The sequence below is a fragment of the Haliotis rufescens genome, unplaced genomic scaffold, assembly GCF_023055435.1.
Source record: "Haliotis rufescens isolate VD_foot unplaced genomic scaffold, xgHalRufe1.0.p SCAF_50, whole genome shotgun sequence".
Classification (NCBI taxonomy): Eukaryota; Metazoa; Mollusca; class Gastropoda; order Lepetellida; family Haliotidae; genus Haliotis; species Haliotis rufescens.
In genome coordinates this window covers 264342-288269 of record NW_025964224.1, presented here as the reverse complement: position 1 = coordinate 288269, position 23928 = coordinate 264342, and the positions used below count along the sequence as shown (strand labels likewise).

Here is a 23928-nt window from a genome sequence, read left to right as displayed (position 1 = left end):
GCTAAATATATATATGTAACGACTTCGCCTCGAAAAATATTCCAAAATAAGAAACTTGTAAGTGAACTGAGTTACTTCAAAGATGACATCAATGAACATGATGTTGAAAGAATTATAACCAGGTAATTTTCATACATGTTTATATTTGTTGAAAGTTGGGACTGACTGAATCCTGCATTAAGGTGAAGGTCAATCTGTGTTCAGGAAATCAGCTGTCAAACAGTCATTGTTGACCTTGAATGTACCTGTGTCCTACATCTGTGTTCAGGAAATCAGCTGTCAAACAGTCATTGTTGACCTTGAATGTACCTGTGTCCTACATCTGTGTTTTGAAACACACTATGAAAGCTGAACTGGAACATTAAGTTGATTATTCTAACCAAATAGCTATGTAAAGAAATAGTTATCCTCTCAGCAGTTTGTGTAACAAGTATAGAACAGAATATATTTTGTAATTATGTTCCTCTCCGGACTCTGAACACAGCAAGGCCGTGATTGCTCTTGTGACATGTTGTCACCATTAATCCTGTGGCTGTACCTGGCTTTGTGTCGGCGATACAGGTGATGCAGGTGAGAGATACCACGATGACAGAGAGTCGATAGAACAATAGATGAGACCTGATCCATACCTAGCAACGACAGTGCACTACCTGGTTAATCAGGGAACACTGATTAGTCTCAGGCTACTAATTGTTCTGTGGACTGGACACTATTGATGTGGTGTTAGCGGTTGATTTACAGGTTGTGGTGGGTGGGGGAGGCTGAGGCCAAGGCCGTGGACATGGCAGTGTAGGGTGAGTGAGGCAAAAGTACATTAGTTGATTAGCTATACTGGCTTGTTCCAGCCAGGCTAAGATTCAAGCCTACACTCGCCATTCAACCCAGGTCTAGAGGATTCGGCTAACAGCATAGTCCAACACTGTCATGGCTGGGTTTTGACAGGTAGCTTGAAGACACTGTTTTGGTTGTCTTTGATGTGTTCAAATAAGGTGAGTCTTATGATCAACAAAGGTAACTTACCTAATGTGTTGTGTAGCTGGTAGATCTATACTTCTGATTATTAGTGCTAGTTATCATGAGCATGGGCGGATACAGCTTTTTTGAAAAGGGGGGTGCACAATTACGATCTATTTATTGTCTTTGGTGGTAATTTATACAGAAATATAGATTTTTTTCGAAAAATAAAAAGAGGGGGTGCGCACCCCACCTCTGTATCCGCCCATGATGAGCCCAATAGAAATCATGGAAGTTGTGAAGGATGTGTAACCAGGGGTGTTCATGAATAACAAGGGTCGTTATATGTGATGAGGATTTATTATCAGTCAGAACAAAAGCCCTTAAACATATACTTAAAAAATAAATATACACGTAAATATATTTATCATATAATGGGTAGGTTTCTCGGCAGGATAAAGCCAACGGATAAAAACGATATCCGTTGGGGTCATATGCGGATAGAGATGCAAATACCAAAGGTCAAGTAGGACTACTTTCACTGTTTATAAACAAACATGGCGTTGCCCTCGTCATTCGGCGATCGAGTCAGAATTAACCATCGTGAATCTGGATAAACTACAGGGATAATTGCTATCATTATCAAACGAACAGCCTAATATACTGAAAATCAGTGTCTAACCGTGACGTAGCTAAGGCATTTTATAAGTTTTGGCAACTTTCGAGATATAAATTTCGAAACAATTTTGCGAGGGCACGAGGCCTAGCCAAGCGGGATCAGTAGCCATATCTGTGCTTGTAGACCTCTGTGGCTTGAAACCTTCTCCACAAATCAAAATGGTTGGATTCGGCCGAAATATGTTTGAACTGTTACCTTGTTTCGATTTGTCGCTGTGTGTACATCTGACTACACTTCTTAACGTTATGAAAGGACAGACCGACTGTCAACAACGTCTGACCGTGGCCGTGACTCATAGACTAGGGTTAGAGTAGCTTCCCTTTGACAAAGGGCAGTTACTCTAGCGGACAGACCGATGGATTGCCACGAAAGGCAATTAAAAACAACTGTTATTTTGCGTATAAGTTGCTTCGCCACTGTATATGAAACAGATTTCAGTTGGAACTATATTGGCTACTGTCACAGTCCTTCTGACACATCACTTACCCTGTGACGTAATAAATATTAATGCGCGCATTCCAGGAAAACTCGCAATGTTTCGGTAATGTTTGTGAGAGAGGGAAAGCGATTTTAAAGCACAGAATTAAAGAATGACATTACATGATAAAGAGGTTATCACGCGGGTGTGTTTGGGGATGGTAAATATCCTGTATTAGGAATAAACACTATGTATTTAGCTCGCCAAGGCTCGCTAAATACAATGTTTATTCCTAATGCAGGATATTTACCATCCCCAAACACACTCGCGTGATAACCTCTATATATATATATGTATGTAAATATACACAAACATAAATATGTAAGATCACATCACATTCACATGCAGTCATATCATATCATATTCATTCACATCGTCACACCATCGACATCATAGAAATAGAAAGAACTCATGCTTTTAACAAATACATTGAAGGATGTGTTATAATTCACAATAACTATATCTACATTTGTATCCCTATACATGTGTAGCGGCCATAAAATTTCGCGTCCCCCGTGATGGGATTCGAACCACGAACCTTCTGATCACAGGCTGGACGCCTTGTCCACATGACCAAAGAGGTTAACCCAGTCAGCAAGCTGACAAGGTAAGGATGTCATCTGTGGGATGACTCCACGCCCTGCTACACATGCAATTAATTAATTTCATTAATACACAAAAATATACAAGCATACCCTGGAGGTGAAACTGGGGTGCGAACTGCGTTCACCAACACAAACTGACAGGACTAAGATGCCTGCATCTAAATACAAATACAAAGACAAATATACTTATTAACACATAACATACATATATATTACACATAACATACCTGTGAATGCTTTACATTATACATAAAGAACATAGTCATAAGCAAACACATACATCATAAATACATACGCACTCGCTCACTCATTCTCAAATGAAACATTCAGGAAACGTAAAGATATCCACTGCTGGATTTCTCTCAGAACTTACTGACCCAGTTAAAACATTTTAATGGCTGCAATTACATTATACATTATAACAATACATATAGAAACATAACTAACCTGTTAGAACGAGACCGCCTCCGTGGTCTAGTGGTAGGGCGTCCGCCCGGAGAGCGGAAGGTCCGGGGTTCGATCCCCGACCACGTCATACCAAAAGACGTTAAAAGATGGTACTTGTTGTTACCCTGTCTGGCGCTCGGAATTAAGGGGCTAAAACAAGGACTGGTCGGATCGGAGTCAGTATACTGTGTCTGAGTGGGGTATTCATGTTAACTGCGGCATGGTATCTCAATGGGCTAGCACTATAAATCGGCATCAGTCCGGACTAGTACAAGTAGCCACACAAACACACACGTACATGCACGTCACTCTTTAAGTGCAATAATCTTGGACGCAACATTAAACCCCATTTCACCTCACCTCACCTGTTAGAACGATCTCAGTTGAAAATACCACACAAAGCAGATATTTGTTGTCTGCATGGTCAAGGTGTAGTGGCTGGTGTGCTGGTTACATGCTGGGTGTTAGTCTTTGAAACAAGGCCAATCAGGCCTAAAGCTGAGTTAACCAAAGGACCGACCCAAGCTACCTACCCTTCCCCACAACCAGTAGAAGTTAAATAAAAGAATACTCCACGAATAGATTAAGTCATTACTCTGCCGCAGAGCTGTAGAATACAGCAGCCATACAGGTTTATTTAATTAAATGCAACGTAATAAAAGTTTAAAACACCATTTCATTACATGTAATTATATGTATACAAATATAGAAAATACAGAAAATACACACATATACAACACTGCCACAGATGCTCTGACTGTGGGTTTGTCTGTACAGTTATTTAGCATTTCGGAGCATAGTGGTGTCACACACCCAACCTACTGCAATAATCATTCATGGACCTTCTCTGAATGCTGATGAAGAGAGTCATTTAATTATTTTTGCAATATTGGTTGCGGTGATCAATGAGTCCAACACTGTCAGGGACACAGTCATTCGTTCGTTCGTTTGTTTGTGAGGTTTTACGCCACTTTTAGCAATATATGGACAGGGGACACCAGAAAGCAATATTTGGGCAGGGGACACCAGAAATGGGCTCAACACATTGTACCCATGAGGGCAATTCAACCTGGGGTCTTCAGCGTGACGAGCGAGCACTTTAGCCACAAGGCTACCCCACAGCCCAGACAGGCAGGAGGGTTTTATTGGCTTTCAGCAACCAATTAGTGAAGTAAAATTCAGTGATGTGTTGTTTTGATAACCTAATACCGCGTTAACCTTGACCAGTTCAGAATGGGTATCTAATACTTTGTAAGCCTTGACCAGTGCAGGAGGGGTGTATAATACTGCGTTAACCTTGACCAGTGCAGGAGGGGTGTATAATACTGTTAACCTTGACCAGTGCAGGAGGGGTGTATAATACTGCATTAACCTTGACCAGTGCAGGAGGGGTGTATAATACTGTTAACCCTGACCAGTGCAGGAGGGGTATATAATACTGTTAACCTTGACCAGTACAGGAGGAGTATATAATACTTTTAACCTTGACCCGTGCAGGAGACAAGTATAATACTGCGTTAACCTTGACCAGTGCAGGAGGGGTATATAATACTGTTAACCTTGATCAGTGCAGGAGGGATATATAATACTGCGTTAACCTTGACCAGTGCAGGAGGGGAGTATAATACTGTGTTAACCTTGACCAGTGCAGGAGGGGTATATAATACTGTTAACCTTGACCAGTGCAGGAGGGATATATAATACTGCGTTAACCTTGACCAGTGCTGGAGGGGTGTATAATACTGTGTTAACCTTGACCAGTGCAGGAGGGGTATATAATACTGTGTTAACCTTGACCAGTGCAGGAGGAGTGTATAATACTGTTAACCTTGACCAGTGCAGGAGGGGTGTATAATACTGTGTTAACCTTGACCAGTGCAGGAGGGGTGTATAATACTGTTAACCTTGACCAGTGCAGGAGGGGTGTATAAAACTGTTAACCTTTACCAGTGCAGGAGGGGTGTATAATACTGTGTTAACCTTGACCAGTGCAGGAGGGGTGTATAATACTGTTAATCTTTACCAGTGCAGGAGGGGTGTATAATACTGTGTTAACCTTGACCAGTGCTGGAGGGGTGTATAATACTGTTAACCTTGACCAGTGCAGGAGGGGTGTATAATACTGTGTTAACCTTGACCAGTGCAGGAGGGGTATATAATACTGTTAACCTTGACCAGTGCAGGAGGGGTGTATAATACTGTGTTAACCTTGACCAGTGCAGGAGGGGTGTATAATACTGTTAACCTTGACCAGTGCAGGAGGGGTGTATAATACTGTGTTAACCTTGACCAGTCCAGGAGGGGTATATAATACTGTTAACCTTGACCAGTGCAGGAGGGGTGTATAATACTGTGTTAACCTTGACCAGTGCAGGAGGGGTGTATAATACTGTTAACCTTGACCAGTGCAGGAGGGGTGTATAATACTGTGTTAACCTTGACCAGTGCAGGAGGGGTATATAATACTGTGTTAACCTTGACCAGTGCAGGAGGAGTGTATAATACTGTTAACCTTGACCAGTGCAGGAGGGGTGTATAATACTGTGTTAACCTTGACCAGTGCAGGAGGGGTGTATAATACTGTTAACCTTGACCAGTGCAGGAGGGGTGTATAAAACTGTTAACCTTTACCAGTGCAGGAGGGGTGTATAATACTGTGTTAACCTTGACCAGTGCAGGAGGGGTGTATAATACTGTTAATCTTTACCAGTGCAGGAGGGGTGTATAATACTGTGTTAACCTTGACCAGTGCTGGAGGGGTGTATAATACTGTTAACCTTGACCAGTGCAGGAGGGGTGTATAATACTGTGTTAACCTTGACCAGTGCAGGAGGGGTATATAATACTGTTAACCTTGACCAGTGCAGGAGGGGTGTATAATACTGTGTTAACCTTGACCAGTGCAGGAGGGGTGTATAATACTGTGTTAACCTTGACCAGTGCAGGAGGGGTGTATAATACTGTGTTAACCTTGACCAGTCCAGGAGGGGTATATAATACTGTTAACCTTGACCAGTGCAGGAGGGGTGTATAATACTGTGTTAACCTTGACCAGTGCAGGAGGGGTGTATAATACTGTTAACCTTGACCAGTGCAGGAGGGGTGTATAATACTGTGTTAACCTTGACCAGTGCAGGAGGGGTATATAATACTGTGTTAACCTTGACCAGTGCAGGAGGGGTATAGAATACCATGTTATGCTTGACTAGCGCATGAGGAACATATGGATTTCTCACTGGGTGTCTGACTGTATGTGTTACTGGATGTGTGACTGGGTGTCTTGCTTGATGTTTTACTGGATGTGTTACTGGATGTGTGACTGGGTGTCTTGCTTGATGTGTTACTGGATGTGTGACTGGGTGTCTAGCTTGATGTCTAGCTTGGTGTCTTACTGGGTGTCTGACTGTATGTGTGACTGATGTCTGACTGGGTGTCTGGTGGTCCAACAGGGTGTTTGTCTGGCTGGTGGTGTAGACTGTGTCTGGCTGGTGGTGTAGACTGTGTCTGGCTGGTGGTGTGGACTGTGTCTGGCTGGTGGTGTAGACTGTGTCTGGCTGGTGGTGTAGACTGTGTCTGGCTGGTGGTGTAGACTGTCTGGCTGGTGGTGTAGACTGTGTCTGGCTGGTGGTGTAGACTGTGTCTGGCTGGTGGTGTAGACTGTGTCTGGCTGGTGGTGTGGACTGTGTCTGGCTGGTGGTGTAGACTGTGTCTGGCTGGTGGTGTGGACTGTCTGGCTGGTGGTGTAGACTGTGTCTGGCTGGTGGTGTAGACTGTGTCTGGCTGGTGGTGTAGACTGTGTCTGGCTGGTGGTGTGGACTGTGTCTGGCTGGTGGTGTAGACTGTCTGGCTGGTGGTGTAGACTGTCTGGCTGGTGGTGTAGACTGTGTCTGGCTGGTGGTGTAGACTGTCTGGCTGGTGGTGTAGACTGTGTCTGGCTGGTGGTGTAGACTGTGTCTGGCTGGTGGTGTAGACTGTGTCTGGCTGGTGGTGTAGACTGTGTCTGGCTGGTGGTGTAGACTGTGTCTGGCTGGTGGTGTAGACTGTGTCTGGCTGGTGGTGTAGACTGTCTGGCTGGTGGTGTAGACTGTGTCTGGATGGTGGTGTAGACTGTGTCTGGCTGGTTGGTGTAGACTGTGTCTGGCTGGTGGTGTAGACTGTGTCTGGCTGGTGGTGTAGACTGTGTCTGGCTGGTGGTGTAGACTGTGTCTGGCTGGTGGTGTAGACTGTGTCTGGCTGGTGGTGTAGACTGTGTCTGGCTGGTGGTGTAGACTGTCTGGCTGGTGGTGTAGACTGTCTGGCTGGTGGTGTAGACTGTGTCTGGCTGGTGGTGTAGACTGTCTGGCTGGTGGTGTAGACTGTGTCTGGCTGGTGGTGTAGACTGTGTCTGGCTGGTGGTGTAGACTGTGTCTGGCTGGTGGTGTAGACTGTGTCTGGCTGGTGGTGTAGACTGTCTGGCTGGTGGTGTAGACTGTGTCTGGATGGTGGTGTAGACTGTGTCTGGCTGGTTGGTGTAGACTGTGTCTGGCTGGTGGTGTAGACTGTGTCTGGCTGGTGGTGTAGACTGTCTGGCTGGTGGTGTAGACTGTGTCTGGCTGGTGGTGTAGACTGTGTCTGGCTGGTGGTGTAATCTGTCTGGCTGGTGGTGTAGACTGTGTCTGGCTGGTGGTGTAGACTGTGTCTGGCTGGTGGTGTAGACTGTCTGGCTGGTGGTGTAGACTGTCTGGCTGGTGGTGTAGACTGTGTCTGGCTGGTGGTGTAGACTGTCTGGCTGGTGGTGTAGACTGTGTCTGGCTGGTGGTGTAGACTGTGTCTGGCTGGTGGTGTAGACTGTGTCTGGCTGGTGGTGTAGACTGTGTCTGGCTGGTTGGTGTAGACTGTGTCTGGATGGTGGTGTAGACTGTGTCTGGCTGGTTGGTGTAGACTGTGTCTGGCTGGTGGTGTAGACTGTGTCTGGCTGGTGGTGTGGACTGTGTCTGGCTGGTGGTGTGGACTGTGTCTGGCTGGTGGTGTAGACTGTGTCTGGCTGGTGGTGTAGACTGTCTGGCTGGTGGTGTAGACTGTCTGGCTGGTGGTGTAGACTGTGTCTGGCTGGTGGTGTAGACTGTGTATGGCTGGTGGTGTAGACTGTCTGGCTGGTGGTGTAGACTGTGTCTGGCTGGTGGTGTAGACTGTGTCTGGCTGGTGGTGTAGACTGTGTCTGGCTGGTGGTGTAGACTGTGTCTGGCTGGTGGTGTAGACTGTCTGGCTGGTGGTGTGGACTGTGTCTGGCTGGTGGTGTAGACTGTCTGGCTGGTGGTGTAGACTGTGTCTGGCTGGTGGTGTAGACTGTCTGGCTGGTGGTGTAGACTGTCTGGCTGGTGGTGTAGACTGTCTGGCTGGTGGTGTAGACTGTCTGGCTGGTGGTGTAGACTGTGTATGGCTGGTGGTGTAGACTGTCTGGCTGGTGGTGTAGACTGTGTCTGGCTGGTGGTGTAGACTGTGTCTGGCTGGTGGTGTAATCTGTCTGGCTGGTGGTGTAGACTGTGTCTGGCTGGTGGTGTAGACTGTGTCTGGCTGGTGGTGTAGACTGTCTGGCTGGTGGTGTAGACTGTGTCTGGCTGGTGGTGTAGACTGTGTCTGACTGGTGGTGTAGACTGTCTGGCTGGTGGTGTAGACTGTCTGGCTGGTGGTGTAGACTGTGTCTGGCTGGTGGTGTAGACTGTGTCTGGCTGGTGGTGTAGACTGTGTCTGGCTGGTGGTGTAGACTGTGTCTGGCTGGTGGTGTAGACTGTCTGGCTGGTGGTGTAGACTGTGTCTGGCTGGTGGTGTAGACTGTGTCTGGCTGGTGGTGTAGACTGTCTGGCTGGTGGTGTAGACTGTGTCTGGCTGGTGGTGTAGACTGTGTCTGGCTGGTGGTGTGGACTGTGTCTGGCTGGTGGTGTAGACTGTGTCTGGCTGGTGGTGTAGACTGTGTCTAAACACTTTGGCTCACGAGGAGGACAAGGGAGGTGGGAGACGCTGCAGTTATTGATTATTTACGTAAGTTCCGCCTGGGTTTGTGTACAGCGTCTTGCCAGCCCAGTCATGGTAGACACAGTGCCATGAGAGGGAGAACCATGAAGGAGGCATTAGTGATTTTAATGGAGATGAGCTATGAAATCTCCGGAGAACCTGACTGTTTGTAGACCCAGGAACGCTTGGCAGCGTAAGTACTGCAATATGTATATAGTCACCACACTGCAGGGTAGCATACATCCCTCTCAGTGCTCATGCCGGCAGCACGTTGGAGGGGTGATGTCGTGGGGGTGTTGCTGCTGTTACTGCTGCTGTTGCTGCTAGATTGCAGCATGATGCAGCTTTACAGTGTTCAAATTGTTTATCATTTATCAATTAACAGCTTCAGGGAGATGATTATGTCCCAAGACTCACGAGAAGGGAATCAATATTCCCGGTTTTATTAACACTCTGCTGCATATTTTCAATTTTAGAATTATCATAATGTTTGTTGTGTTAATGCTGGGTGTGTTTGGGTACTGCTGAGGGGAGGGGGGGGCATGATCTCCTAGTTTTTGAAAGGCATTTAGAAGTGATACACATAAGGAAGAGTATTTATGGATGTCAACTTCTTTATTATGAGGAACACAACGTTTTGGAGTATATGCTTACTCCTTCATCAGGTGAATAAATCTTATGAGGCAGAGAACATATATATCAGAGCTGGGATGAGTCCAAATTTACTACCCGGGTACCCACCACCCTATTACCCGACCATACCCAGGTACCTGCTGTTGATATCAAGATAGAGGTACAAACTGTCCGATTGGGAAAAGTTTGACTGTAGCCCTGGCAAAATGAATTTAGATAAACCTGTAAAATGATCTGATCATGCATACACTGAAGTTTACTGTGTGAGTTTTATCTTTACTCAAACATATAAAAGTCAGAAGGAATGGGTGCATTGTCAGAAAGATATGGGAACATTAGAGACTTATAGTGTAACCAAAGAGTTTTAAATAAGTTTTGTCATTAAACAATATATCAGGTGACTAACCACGGGTCCGGGTAGTCCTGTGAATACCTGGGTCATACTCAGTACCCACCCGACCCGAGTACCTGAGTTACCCATCCCAGCCCTAATAGATATGTACCTGTAAGAACAACAAAAGTAATAAGATGACAAAGGTGGAAACTTAACAATGGAAGCCAACAGATAATTGTTAATTGATACAGTTACATGGGGGGATACAGAGGAGGGGGTGCAGGGGTGCACACACACCCTTTTTATTTCGAAAAAAATCTTTATTTCTGTATAAATTACCACCAAAGACAATAATAGATCTTAATTGTGCACCCCCCTTTTCAAAAAAGCTGTATCCGCCCATGAGTTATAACGAACTCAAAGGGACCACTAATTTTAATTCGTTATGACAGTAGTTTGTTGTAAGCATTTGACTGTCAGACATCTGGGAACGGTACCGCATGTGCTTGTTTCTTGTCAAAGACATTACTGGGCAGTCGGGTAGCCAAGTGGTCAAAGCGTTCACTTGTCATGCCAAAGGCCTTGGTTCGATTCCCCACAAGGGTACAATGTGTGAAGCCCATTTCTGGTGTTCCCCGCCGTGAGATTGCTGGAATATTGCTAAAAGCGGCTTAAAGGCATCAAGACTCACTCATAGATCTTGCTGAAGCTGCTCAGCCTTTTCCTCTTGTGGGTCATGTTCAGTCAGACTGTGACACTGTGGTCGTGGATCTCCATGGTGTCAGCACTTTATCCAGTTAATCAGGGGCGGTCGGGTAGCCTAGTGGTTATAGCGTTCGCTCAGCAAGCCGAAGACCCGGGCTCGATTCCTGACATGGGTACAAAGTGTGAAGTCCTTTTCTGGTGTCCCCCGCCCTGATATTGCTGGAATATTGCTAAAAGCGGCGTAAAACCATACTCACTCACTCACTCCAGTTAATCACTGACCTCACTAGGCTGAGGATGCTGTGACCAGCTCCGAGATTAACAGGTCATTGTTGACATAAACATTGTTATTGACAGTACACACGGGACCACAAAGTGAGGTCACTATATAATAAAAACAAATAGATTTTTATATCCATCAGATTGTTATAAGCGTGTTTCTAATAATAATAATATACTGTATCTCGGTCAATCAAGTTTATGTCGTAATTCAGGCCACATGACCAATAGTACAGTTGTAAGATAAATTATATCTTAGGTCACATGACCTGAGTGTTACATCTCTGGCGATCTCATTTTATATAATGTACATAAATATAAAGCTATTTTGGGCAATATCTGACTTATTTCTGCTAAAACTGAAGAAAACAAAATATACCATTTTATGTGAACATGATTTTTATTCATTAGTCTTCTCTGTATCCTAGCAACCACGTTCAGGGACCAGGAGCAATGTTGTGGCACTGGACCCAGATCGTGGTTTGTCAGAATTTGTGATTACTATGCCATGATTATTGACATGAGAAGACACATGACATCTTCCACATGACATCTTCCACATGACATCTTCCACATGACACATGGTCCTTGGATTGGTTTTGCTATATGTCATGAAAAGGTCAAAGGTTAAGGTCACAAACTGATGTATTGTTTACTGAAGCATTTAACTGTGGTCATAATTCCCACAAACTAATGATGCCTTATCATTAAACATGAAAAATGTCTTCTCTAGGATAGGGTTACTGTGATATAACTGTAATAATAATAATAATAATAATAATAATAATAATAATGGAAAACCTCAGGCAGAGTTCAGAACTGAACGCTTTCAATGAAATTAAAGCCACAAATACTTATGCTGTACCCATCTTTTCGTATTCTTTTGGTGTTGTTGATTGGACGAAACAAGAAATTTAGGGTATTGACACCCTCACACAAAGAATCATGTCAGACAATAGGTCCCACCACCCTCGCTCTTCTCTCAATTGCTTACATTTACCAATCATAATGGGAGGTCAAGGTTTGATTATCGTTGAGGCTCTTCATTATTTTGTGCATTTTTGCACACTTTTATTTGTCTGATGATCCTCTTGTGAAGCAAGTCAAGACTCTTGATGAAAACAAGGCATTCCAAAGTTTTCGTAAAGAAGCCAAAGATGTTGGACAAAATCTCAACGTCAATGATAAATTTGTTGATGGTTCTGTACTGCTGGACGGGACAGAAATCAGTGTTAACCAAGCGAAGTGCCATGTCACTTAGTTTTTAAAGGAGAGGCTATCTGAACGACTACTGCATTATGTTTATGTGCAGTGTGTTGAGGAGATCAGGAATCCTGCAGAGTCCTTTGCGTGGATGAAGTCGGCTGGCCTGAAAAGTGAATCACAAGGCTTTCTGTTTGCTGCTCAGGACCAGTCACTTCCCACTCGAAACCGTCAATGTGTGATTTTGCATCAAAATGTAAATATGAAATGTAGATTATGCAATGAATTTAATGAGACTGTTCAACACATTGTCAGTAGATGCCCAGCTTGGGCACAAAAACAGTATCTTAAGAAACATGATGAAGTGGCTCGATCATTTTATTACCGTCATGGAAAATGATTAATACAAAAATCTTTGGAATTTGCCCGTATACAGCCTCAGACATATCCAGCCCAACAAACCTGATCTTGTCCTTTTTGATTAATCTAATGAAATCATTTATGTTATTGAACTTTCTGCCCCTTTTGACTGAAATGTGTTTGACAAGATTGAGGAAAAACATGGCAAATAGGCAGACCTTGCTTGAAATGTCACGCTTGCATCCCAAGTACCAAGTTGTCCGACTCCCCATTGTTCTCGGTGCCTTAGATTTGGTACCTCCAAATCTGTTGACTGACATTGGGAGAGTATCCGTGTTTGCTACCAGGAATACAGCCCTTCTGACAATCTGGGTAATACAGAAGGCTGCAGTGTTGGGGAGTCTTCCCATTCTCCAAAATGTTCTGGGTGGGTTGGACGAGGCAGGGCTTCCTGGGAGAAGTTCCATTGGCTGTCTAGGCTGCGTGTAGCGGGGGCAAGGGCTCTGAGCTGATGATGAGCCCAACAACAACCACAATAACAATAATACTACTAATAATAATTGTTAAGAGCATAATTCCATAGGTGAATGCTCACAGCGCTGCACAAAACAAGGGAAAACTCTGCTGATACAAGGCCATAGACACAAGACAAATAGATGTGGCAGTTGGTGTTGATTTTAGATTTGATGGACTTGTCTGAACAGGAATGTCTTGAAACGGGACTGGAAGATTGTCAGAGTTTCTACTTCTTTCACATGTGATGGGAGATGGTTCCATAGAAGTGCAGCATTGTCGGCAAATGACCTCTGCCCAGACCTTGTCAGTCTTGTCTTCAGTCATCACCATGTCACTATTGAACAATATCACATCACTAGTGCTCTCCACATTTGTGAAAAATGCCCCATGTATCAAGGAGTGAAGTTATTCCTTGTGTTTGTCATGTGGTTGAAATTATATATTTTAATACAGCAGTAGGCATGGAGTGTATGTAACTTTCTGAGCAAGAGACTTCAATACTGCAATAGGCATGGGGTGTATGTAACTTTCTGAGTATGAGACTTCAATACAGCAATAGGCATAGAGTGTATGTAACTTTCTGAGTATGAGACTTCAATACAGCAATAGGCATAGAGTGTATGTAACTTTCTGAGCAAGAGACTTCAATACAGCAGTAGGCATGGAGTGTATGTAACTTTCTGAGCAAGAGACTTCAATACAGCAATAGGCATGGGGTGTATGTAACTTTCTGAGTATGAGACTTCAATACAGCAATAGGCATAGAGTGTATGTAACTTTCTGAGTATGAGACTTCAATACAGCAATAGGCATAGAGTGTATGTAACTTTCTGAGCAAGAGACTTCAATACAGCTATAGGCATGGAGTGTATGTAACTTTCTGAGCAAGAGACTTAAATACAGCAATAGGCATGGGGTGTATGTAACTTTCTGAGCAAGAGACTTCAATACAGCAATAGGCATAGAGTGTATGTAACTTTCTGAGCAAGAGACTTCAATACAGCAATAGGCATGGAGTGTATGTAACTTTCTGAGCAAGAGACTTCAATACAGCTATAGGCATGAGTGTATGTAACTTTCTGAGCAAGAGACTTCAATACAGCAATAGGCATGGAGTGTATGTAACTTTCTGAGCAAGAGACTTCAATACAGCAATAGGCATGGATTGTATGTAACATTCTGAGCAAGAGACTTCAATACAGCAATAGGCATGGAGTGTATGTAACTTTCTGAGCAAGAGACTTCAATACAGCAGTAGGCATGGAGAGTATGTAACTTTCTGAGCAAGAGACTTCAATACAGCAATAGGCATGGAGTGTATGTAACTTTCTGAGCAAGAGACTTCAATACAGCTATAGGCATGGAGTGTATGTAACTTTCTGAACAAGAGACTTCAATACAGCAATAGGCATAGAGTGTATGTAACTTTCTGAGCAAGAGACTTCAATACAGCTATAGGCATGGAGTGTATGTAACTTTCTGAGCAAGAGACTTAAATACAGCAATAGGCATGGGGTGTATGTAACTTTCTGAGCAAGAGACTTCAATACAGCAATAGGCATAGAGTGTATGTAACTTTCTGAGCAAGAGACTTCAATACAGCTATAGGCATGGGGTGTATGTAACTTTCTGAGTATGAGACTTCAATACAGCAATAGGCATAGAGTGTATGTAACTTTCTGAGCAAGAGTCTTTAATACAGCAATAGGCATGGAGTGTATGTAACTTTCTGAGCAAGAGACTTCAATACAGCAATAGGCATGGAGTGTATGTAACTTTCTGAGCAAGAGACTTCAATACAGCTATAGGCACGGAGTGTATGTAACTTTCTGAGCATGAGACTTCAATACAGCTATAGGCATGGAGTGTATGTAACTTTCTGAGCAAGAGACTTCAATACAGCAATAGGCATGAGTGTATGTAACTTTCTGAGCAAGAGACTTCAATACAGCTATAGGCATGGAGTGTATGTTACTTTCTGAGCCAGAGACTTCAATACAGCAATAGGCATGGAGTGTATGTTACTTTCTGAGCATGAGACTGATGATGCCATCTCTCTGAAGAATATAAAAGCCTTCCTGAAATAAATGCTGGGTCTTATGGTTTTCCCAAGGACTAGTGTTTATTCAAGGATATGCAGTACTTGATTATGAGGTCAGATTCCCGATTACTATTCCAGCAATGCATGCAGTCAATCTGATGGGTGGTGGTGTGTGCCCATTGATCTGCCGGCAATATTACGTGATGGTGTCCTCTGCGTGATCATTACTCCAGTATGTCTGACAATAGCCGGACTGCTTGTGGAGCACCCCCTTGTGTCTGTGAACGTGACCCCCTCAGGGAGCTGCCATGTACTTAGTTTGTGTCAGGAGGAACTGTAATCACCCCAATTTGTCTGAGTGCTGCCCTTTTTGCTGAATGTTATAAACTGGGTGAAGACTTTGGACATTTGTCATGGAGCCATAGTTGTTGTTAATGACCAGCATTAATTTGATTATTTCTTTTGTGCGGTAGTCCGTTATAATTAACTTTGAGTTATCTCCCTTGTGTTGATTATTATGGAGAGGATTGCATGTCGCCGTTGATTTCGCATGCCAGTCACGAAGAAAAACAAAGTAATGATGGGTAAAACACAATCACAACTCAATCTCAAAGCCCATTTGTGTATTTCTCGTCGATTGCAGCGGATTAAATTATCTCAAGACACTAATACGTCTTTGTTCTCTCACGAACAAAAGGTTTTTCTTCATGTGCGCGAAAACTGAACCCCTTGCAACATTCAAACACAGTTCATTCCTCTCATTTAGCACAGAAGTGTTGGAACTTTCAGTTATCCTTTAAAGATGGAATCTACAAAAGGTGGGCCACCAAAACTGTCACTTAATGCTGAATTTGATTCTAAACACTTGCGAAGCACTCGTTCTGAGCCTGGTTTGCCAAGACGGTCTAGTAGATCGACAAAGGGAATTCATCGCGATAGATACGAGTTTAACACAGAAAAACAAGACTTGAAGTATGCTAGGAGTGGTTATGCTGCTCGTTTGACGGCAATTATTAATACAGCAAGGTCTCAAATTACGGAAAAGAGGTCGAAACGAACATTATCAGTGACATGCAACAAAATTGAAGCGGCGGTAAAAGCTCTGTATGATGCCCATAGGCAGTATTTGTCAGTGTTGCATGGTGAAACAGAAAGCCAGCAGGCAATGGATTGGTTTAAGGAAAGGCAGGAAATTGCAAATAAAGCACTGGAAGAAATTGGAGACATTTTAGTGAGCAAATCTGTTAAGTCACTGTCTGTGATAAGCTCACAAGGTGACACTAGATCAATTGAAAGTGAAAATGACAATTACAGCCAAGGAAAGAGCAGCAATACAAATATGGTGTTTAAAGCTGAACAAGCAAAACTGAAAGCATTTTTTGCTGAGGAAGCAGCAAAACTTGCTGCAAAAATGACTGAACTTCATGTAAATCAGTCTAAGCAAATTGCTGAAATGCAGGCCACACAAGTCAAGCAGGAAGCAACACACAGAAAGGATATGGCAGATTTGGAGGTGAAAATGCGTGAAGACATGCTTGAAATAGGTAGTAATGTGGCTGATAAGAAAACTCATTTTCAGGAACATGGAAAACAGGAATATATTCAGAAGTGGTTGGAAGCATCTGATGGTGCTGTCAAGTGTAGTAACGTGGATCAACAAAACCCTCATTCAGAAGCACTTACCCCAAGTATGAAAGAAACACTCAGATCACAACCAACACAACTCAACATACATGTTCCCAGTTTCGAGGTATCTCGACCTCCTGTCACTGTGCAAAACCGTCAACCATACGAACCGATTGACGCATGGATAGATCACCTCATTCTTGGACAAGAAACGATATCCGAGGTGAATTCTTCAGATAAAGATCACCTAACTCATGCTCTTATCAAGCTAGAGAGCGAGCGCGATCTGCCTAAGATTGACTTACCGAAGTTTAGTGGTAAAGCTATTGAATGGCCTTGTTTCATCGAGCGGTTTCATGCGCAAGTACATACTCGACCCGGAATATTTGATGTTCGGCGAATGGACTTACTTCAGTCTCGTTTGGAAGGGGATGCAAAACACCTTGTGCAAGGGCTAGGATCTTCAGGTCGCAACTATGCTTTAGCACTACAAGAGTTAAAGCGTGCCTTCGGCCATCGTATCAAGGTCGCAAGAGCTTTCTTGGAAAGAGTGACCTCAGGATCGATGATTGCAAGTCACGACCCATCATCTCTTCGAAAGTTCTACGTTACTATTCGGGACTGCATTACAACACTTGAGCAATTTCAGTATTTGTCTGAATTACACAGCCCAGATATGGTGCTCAGAATTGCAAGACGTTTACCAAATGACAAAATCACAAAATGGAATGAGTTTGTGCGACACATCACAAGAACTAGAGAACCCAACCTGTATGATCTCAACAATTGGCTAAGGGACAGGGTAGATGCAGATTTCAACCCATATGCCATTGCATTCGCTGCTCATACATCAACCCAAAGGAAATTGTCTAAACATAACGGATCTTCAGGGTACAAGGGACCTGAAAGACAAAGCACAGTATATGCTACGACGGTTTCCATGACTGACATACAAAACAGTAAGACTCCGCTTACTCGAAAAGGTTCAGTCAAGCAATATGACAGTCGTTCAAAGTTACCATGCCCAATGTGTAAACAGCCTCATTATCTATATCACTGTCCACTGTTTTCAAACAAGCCTGTTCCTGAACGAAGTACTGTCGTCACTGAGAATAAGCTTTGTTTCAACTGCTTGAAACCCTCTCACACAGCAGATAAGTGTTTCTCTTTGATGGCATGCCGAGAACCAGGATGTGGCAAGAGACATCACACAATGTTGCATCGAAATAATCCAGAAACAGTTGAAGCAATAAACAAGAAGATGCAGTCATTTGGAAACACAGTGTTCTTTCAGATTGTGCCAATTCTTGCGTATGGACAGAGTGGTAGAGTTATGAAAACTTTTGCATTGTTAGATTCTGCCAGCGATGTCACCTTGATTCATGATGAGTTTGTGCAGGATTTGGGAATCAAAGGAGAACGGCAAACTCTTAAGATGAAAACATGTAATAGTATAACTACAGAGCCATCAAGCAGAGTTTCCCTTAACATTACATCAGCAAATATGCTTGATGCCTCCAACATTCATGTAAAAGAAGCATGGACAGTCAAATCCAATGCTTTTGACTGCCGACCTCAGTGCGTGAATCCAGACTGGAAGCATATCAAACACCTAGACATACCCTCAGTTGAACCAGCACAAATCAAGATGTTGATTGGCTTAAACATTCCTGAGGCACACTTGCAAGTTGAAGTCATTGAGGGACAAAAAGATGAACCAGTTGCTGTTCGCACTGCCCTGGGATGGTCACTCATGGGGGTGGCAAGTAGTGAAAGTAGTGCTGCTCAGGAAGTCCAAGCCAGTGTCAATCTCACAATTACACGCGATCTGGAAATACACGAGAGTGTTGAGCGATTCTGGAAAACTGAGTCCTTTGGAGCTGCGTATGACAAGAAGCAATCATCGTCCATTGATGATCGAAAAGCAGAACACATCCTGAAAGAGACTACCTGTTTAGTGGATGGACATTACCAAGTTGGTATGCTCTGGAAAAAGGCGGATTGCATTCTCCCGAACAACTATGCTGCTGCGGAGAAACGATTCAAGCTCTTGGCAAAGAGACTAATGCATGATAAAGATTTCGGGATCAAGTACAGCAACACTCTGAATGGCTATATATCAAATGGTCATGCACGAAAACTCATGCAGGAGGAAATAGCCAGTGTTTCACCACGAACGTGGTATATACCGCACCATGGAGTCACAAGCCCAAATAAGTCTGGCAAGGTGAGGGTAGTTTTTGATGCGGCTGCAGCATATGCCGGAACATCATTAAATGACAATCTGTTGAGTGGCCCAGATTTAGTGAATAACTTGTTTGGAGTGATTCAGAGGTTCAGGTTATATCAAATTGCCCTCATGGCTGATGTGGAAGGCATGTTCCACCAAGTAAGAGTTTTTGAACATGACTCAGACTCACTAAGATTCTTATGGAAAGCCGACAACCAGCAACCTGGTCCACCTGATGTCTACAAAATGCTTGTCCACATCTTTGGAGCCACCGATTCATGTTCTTGTGCATGTTATGCACTCCAGCAAACTGCTCGCGACAACGCAAATGAATTTCATCCATCAGTGATCAAGGCTGTTTCCAGAGACTTCTACGTTGACGATCTGGTGAAGTCAGTTGAAACTGTAGCTGAAGCGATCCAGATGACACAGGACCTACCAAATCTGATGCAAAAGGGTGGTTTTCATTTACATAAGTGGGTCTCAAACTCAGAGAAAGTCCTTGCTGTCATTCCTGAAAGTCAAAAAGCAAATCAGCCTAAAGACTTTGATTTAGATGAACAACCCCTGCAACGCGCTCTAGGACTGCGCTGGAATGTTGAGCAGGACTGCTTTACATTCAATCCCACACATAGGGATGTGACAAACACTAAAAGAGCTGTAGTCAGTACTGTTTGTTCAATATTCGATCCATGCGGATATCTTGCTCCATTCACCATCCGCGCCAAATTCATGATCCAAGAAATATGGCGACGTGGTCTCGATTGGGATGATACACTTCCAATAGATATCCAAGCAAAATGGGAAGTATGGCACAGCGAGCTGGAACAGTTACACGATTTCAATTTACCCAGGCATCACCTGCTGTTCTCGTCACAGTTTGATCATGTAGAAGTGCATGTATTTGCTGACTCTTCAGAGAAAGGATACGGTGCTGTAGCATATCTTCGGTACTTGCTTAATTCCGGGACAAATACATGCTCATTCCTGGCTGCAAAGACTCATGTTGCACCATTAACTCCACAGTTGACGATACCCAGGCTGGAACTTCAAGGGGCAGTTTTAGCAATCCGTTTGTGGGTTGTGCTGAAAAAAGAGCTGGACCTGAAAATAGAAAGAGTTGTGTTCTGGACAGATTCGAATACTGTGCTACAATATCTGAACAATGAAACGAAACGCTTCAAGCCATTCGTAGCCAACAGAGTGTCGGAAATCCTTGACTCAAGCGACTGTAAGCAGTGGCGTCATGTTGCAAGTGTGGACAATCCAGCTGACCACTCAACAAGAGGACTGCATGCATGCAGCCTAACACAATCTCATCCATGGTTTCATGGACCAGAATTCCTCTGGTCATCTGAAGACAACTGGCCTTTACATGAGATTCCAGGACACACACCTGGGAATGACCCAGAAATCAAAGGCAAATGTGTGATGAAAAGTCTTGTCAAACGAGATCAATCAGCTCCTGACTTACAAGGCCTCAAGCTGTCGGGCATCTTGGATCCAGCTGACTTTTCATCTTGGCAACGACTTGTCGGCCTGTCGGCATGGACTTTAAGAGCAGTTCGAAACTTTCTGTCAACACTGAAACACAGAGAACTGAAACCAAATCGCAACAAAACAATGACAGTGAGCGAGCGAACAGAGGTCGAGTATCACTTGATTGAAGAAACACAGAGGGAAGCGTTCCCTGAGGAATTTGCTAATCTTGAAGCAGGTCAGGGGCTCTCAGCGAAATCAAAACTCTTTCCGTTGTCTCCGACATTTGACGGTAGATTAATCAGAGTTGGAGGAAGACTGCGCAAAGCTCAGATTCCCAATGAAGCCAAGTATCAGATAATCATGCCTGGCAATCACCCAGTGACTCACCTGATCATGGAAGATATGCATATCAAGTCTGCACATTGTGGCCAAGAGCATATGATAGCACTTGTTAGACAACAATATTGGCCAGTCAATGCAAGGAAAATAGCCAAACAAGTTCTACGCAGTTGCCGTGATTGCCACCGAAGACGAGCAAAGCCCACCATTGTCAAGATGGCAGATGTGCCTATTTGTCGGATTAGTGCCTTTGAAGGCGTGTTTGCTCATACAGGAGTTGATTATTTCGGTCCACTGATGGTGAAGGAACGTAGAAGCACAGTGAAGAGGTGGGGCTGTCTATTTACATGTCTCTCAACAAGAGCCGTCCACATTGAGCTTGCAAATTCACTTGAGACAGATGAATTTTTGTTGGTACTTCGGAGTTTCATAGGACGTCGTGGACATCCTGGTCATCTTTATAGCGACAACGGCACTAATTTCCGCGGTGCAGACAATGAACTGTATCAATGTTTGCAGAACATCCAGCAAACCAAAATTGCTGACTACCTCACCCCGATGAAGATTGAATGGCATTTTAATCCCCCTCTCAGTCCTCACTTTGGTGGAGCATGGGAAAGGTTAGTGCGTTCTGTCAAAGCCGCCTTGAGGTCAGTCCTGAAAAAATCTCCGTGTTCGAGAAACTGTTCTTCGAGTTGCCTTGATCGAAGTTGAAGCTGTCTTGAACAGCAGGCCACTGACCTACAACAGTACTAGCCCAAGCGACTTTACGGCACTTACTCCGAATCACTTTATTCTTGGGAGAGCTGATGTTTGTACTCCACCTGATGTTTTTCATGATAACGAAATCAATAGTAGACGACGGTGGAGACAGGCTCAAGTCATTGCGGATCATGTGTACAAGCGCTGGCAAAAGGAATATTTGCCGGAGCTCACTGTGAGAAGGTGTTGGAGATCAGAATCTCAGAATGTTTCAGTTGGAGATCTCGTTCTGGTGGTCGACGAAGCTAAACCCAGAGGACATTGGGATTTGGCAAGGATCGTCGAGGTTTACGCTGGCGATGATGGACGTGTTCGAGCTTTGAAAGTCCAAACCAAAAATGGTCAGTACATCAGACCAGCGGCTAAGGTGTGTGTGCTTGAGGAATCTGTGTGTAGTGACGCTTAGATGTAGGACTTGCTCAAAGTGAACACAGAGCTCAGATTTCCTATGAACATTCATCTAGATTTATTGATTATCATTTCTTTACTTGGACATTTAGGTTATTAATGGTAGCAAATGCTTTTGACCCTGTCAGGGGGGTGGCTATGTTAATGACCAGCATTAATTTGATTATTTCTTTTGTGCGGTAGTCCGTTATAATTAACTTTGAGTTATCTCCCTTGTGTTGATTATTATGGAGAGGATTGCATGTCGCCGTTGATTTCGCATGCCAGTCACGAAGAAAAACAAAGTAATGATGGGTAAAACACAATCACAACTCAATCTCAAAGCCCATTTGTGTATTTCTCGTCGATTGCAGCGGATTAAATTATCTCAAGACACTAATACGTCTTTGTTCTCTCACGAACAGTTGTCATGTAGTTGTCATGGAGCCATAGTTGTCATGTAGTTGTCATGTAGTTGTCATGTAGTTGTCATGTAGCCATAGTTGTCATGTAGTTGTCATGTAGCCATAGTTGTCATGTAGTTGTCATGTAGCCATAGTTGTCTTGTAGTTGTCATGTAGCCATAGTTGTCATGTAGTTGTCATGTAGTTGTCATGTAGCCATAGCTGTCATGTAGTTGTCATGTAGTTGTCATGTAGCCATAGTTGTCATGTAGTTGTCATGTAGCCATAGTTGTCATGTAGTTGTCATGTAGCCATAGTTGTCTTGTAGTTGTCATGTAGCCATAGCTGTCATGTTGCCATCGTTGTCATGGTCACACATTAGTTGGAATTTCAAATGTCCACATTCAGGTTGTCATATTCTAATGTTTTTGTTTTGCAAAACTGACTTGTTTTTGCAGTATCAGTCAGGAGAATAGGGCTTGGCTAGTCAGTAGTAAAGTATTGCATGAATGCTGAGAAAACTGAGACTCAGTAGAACACAAACATGTTGCTTTATTAGTGTGTGCTACCCAGGGACTGTGTGTGTGAATGTCTCAGACAGTGTGTGCTACCCAGGGACTGTGTGTGTGAATGTCTCAGACAGTGTGTGCTACCCAGGGACTGTGTGTGTGAATGTCTCAGACAGTGTGTGCTACCCAGGGACTGTGTGTGTGAATGTCTCAGACAGTGTGTGCTACCCAGGGACTGTGTGTGTGAATGTCTCAGACAGTGTATACTACCCAGGGACTGTGTGTGAATATCTCAGACAGTGTGTGCTACCCAGGGACTGTGTGTGTGAATGTCTCAGACAGTGTGTGCTACCCAGGGACTGTGTGTGTGAATGTCTCAGACAGTGTATACTACTCAGGGACTGTGTGTGTGAATGTCTCAGACAGTGTGTGCTACCCAGGGACTGTGTGTGAATATCTCAGACAGTGTGTGCTACCCAGGGACTGTGTGTGTGAATGTCTCAGACAGTGTATACTACCCAGGGACTGTGTGTGTGAATGTCTCAGACAGTGTGTGCTACCCAGGGACTGTGTGTGTGAATGTCTCAGACAGTGTATACTACCCAGGGACTGTGTGTGTGAATGTCTCAGACAGTGTGTACTACCCAGGGACTGTGTGTGAATATCTCAGACAGTGTATACTACCCAGGGGCTGTGTGTGTGAATGTCTCAGACAGTGTGTGGTACCCAGGGGCTGTGTGCGTGAATGTCTCAGACAGTGTGTGCTACCCAGGGGCTGTGTGTGTGAATGTCTCAGACAGTGTATACTACCCAGGGGCTGTGTGTGTGAATGTCTCAGACAGTATATACTACCCATGGGCTGTGTGTGAATATCTCAGACAGTGTGTGCTACCCAGGGACTCTGTGTGTGTGTGTGTGTGTGCGAATGTCTCAGACAGTGTATACTACCCAGGGGCTGTGTGTG

The 23928-nt window shown here is 44.0% G+C and overlaps 3 protein-coding genes across 6 annotated transcripts in view; 2 read left to right on the top strand and 1 right to left on the bottom strand.

Moving 5' to 3' along the window:
- The window catches only part of LOC124151391 (transient-receptor-potential-like protein), a 108112-nt gene that overhangs the window by 21850 nt on the left and 62334 nt on the right, over positions 1–23928 (top strand). For 2 of the 4 annotated variants that reach the window (XM_048384696.1, XM_046523814.2), the window contains exon 1: positions 9208–9347. The exons of 1 other annotated variant lie outside the window; for it this stretch is intronic. The gene's annotated coding sequence lies outside the window, so the exon portion shown is untranslated. Of the gene's footprint in view, positions 1–779; positions 990–9207; positions 9348–23928 lie in introns of those variants that run through there. One more of the 4 variants, XM_046523813.2, reaches the window with a different exon arrangement.
- On the bottom strand, positions 6539–9491 carry LOC125374018 (mucin-2-like). Its single transcript, XM_048384710.1, has 2 exons — positions 9396–9491; positions 6539–9097 (listed from the first exon to the last, which is right to left on the bottom strand). The coding sequence occupies exons 1-2, from the start codon at positions 9489–9491 to the stop codon at positions 6539–6541; spliced, it is 2655 nt and encodes an 884-aa protein (XP_048240667.1).
- Positions 18356–22070, top strand: LOC125374017. Its single transcript, XM_048384709.1, has 2 exons — positions 18356–21522; positions 21848–22070. The coding sequence occupies exons 1-2, from the start codon at positions 18356–18358 to the stop codon at positions 22068–22070; spliced, it is 3390 nt and encodes a 1129-aa protein (XP_048240666.1).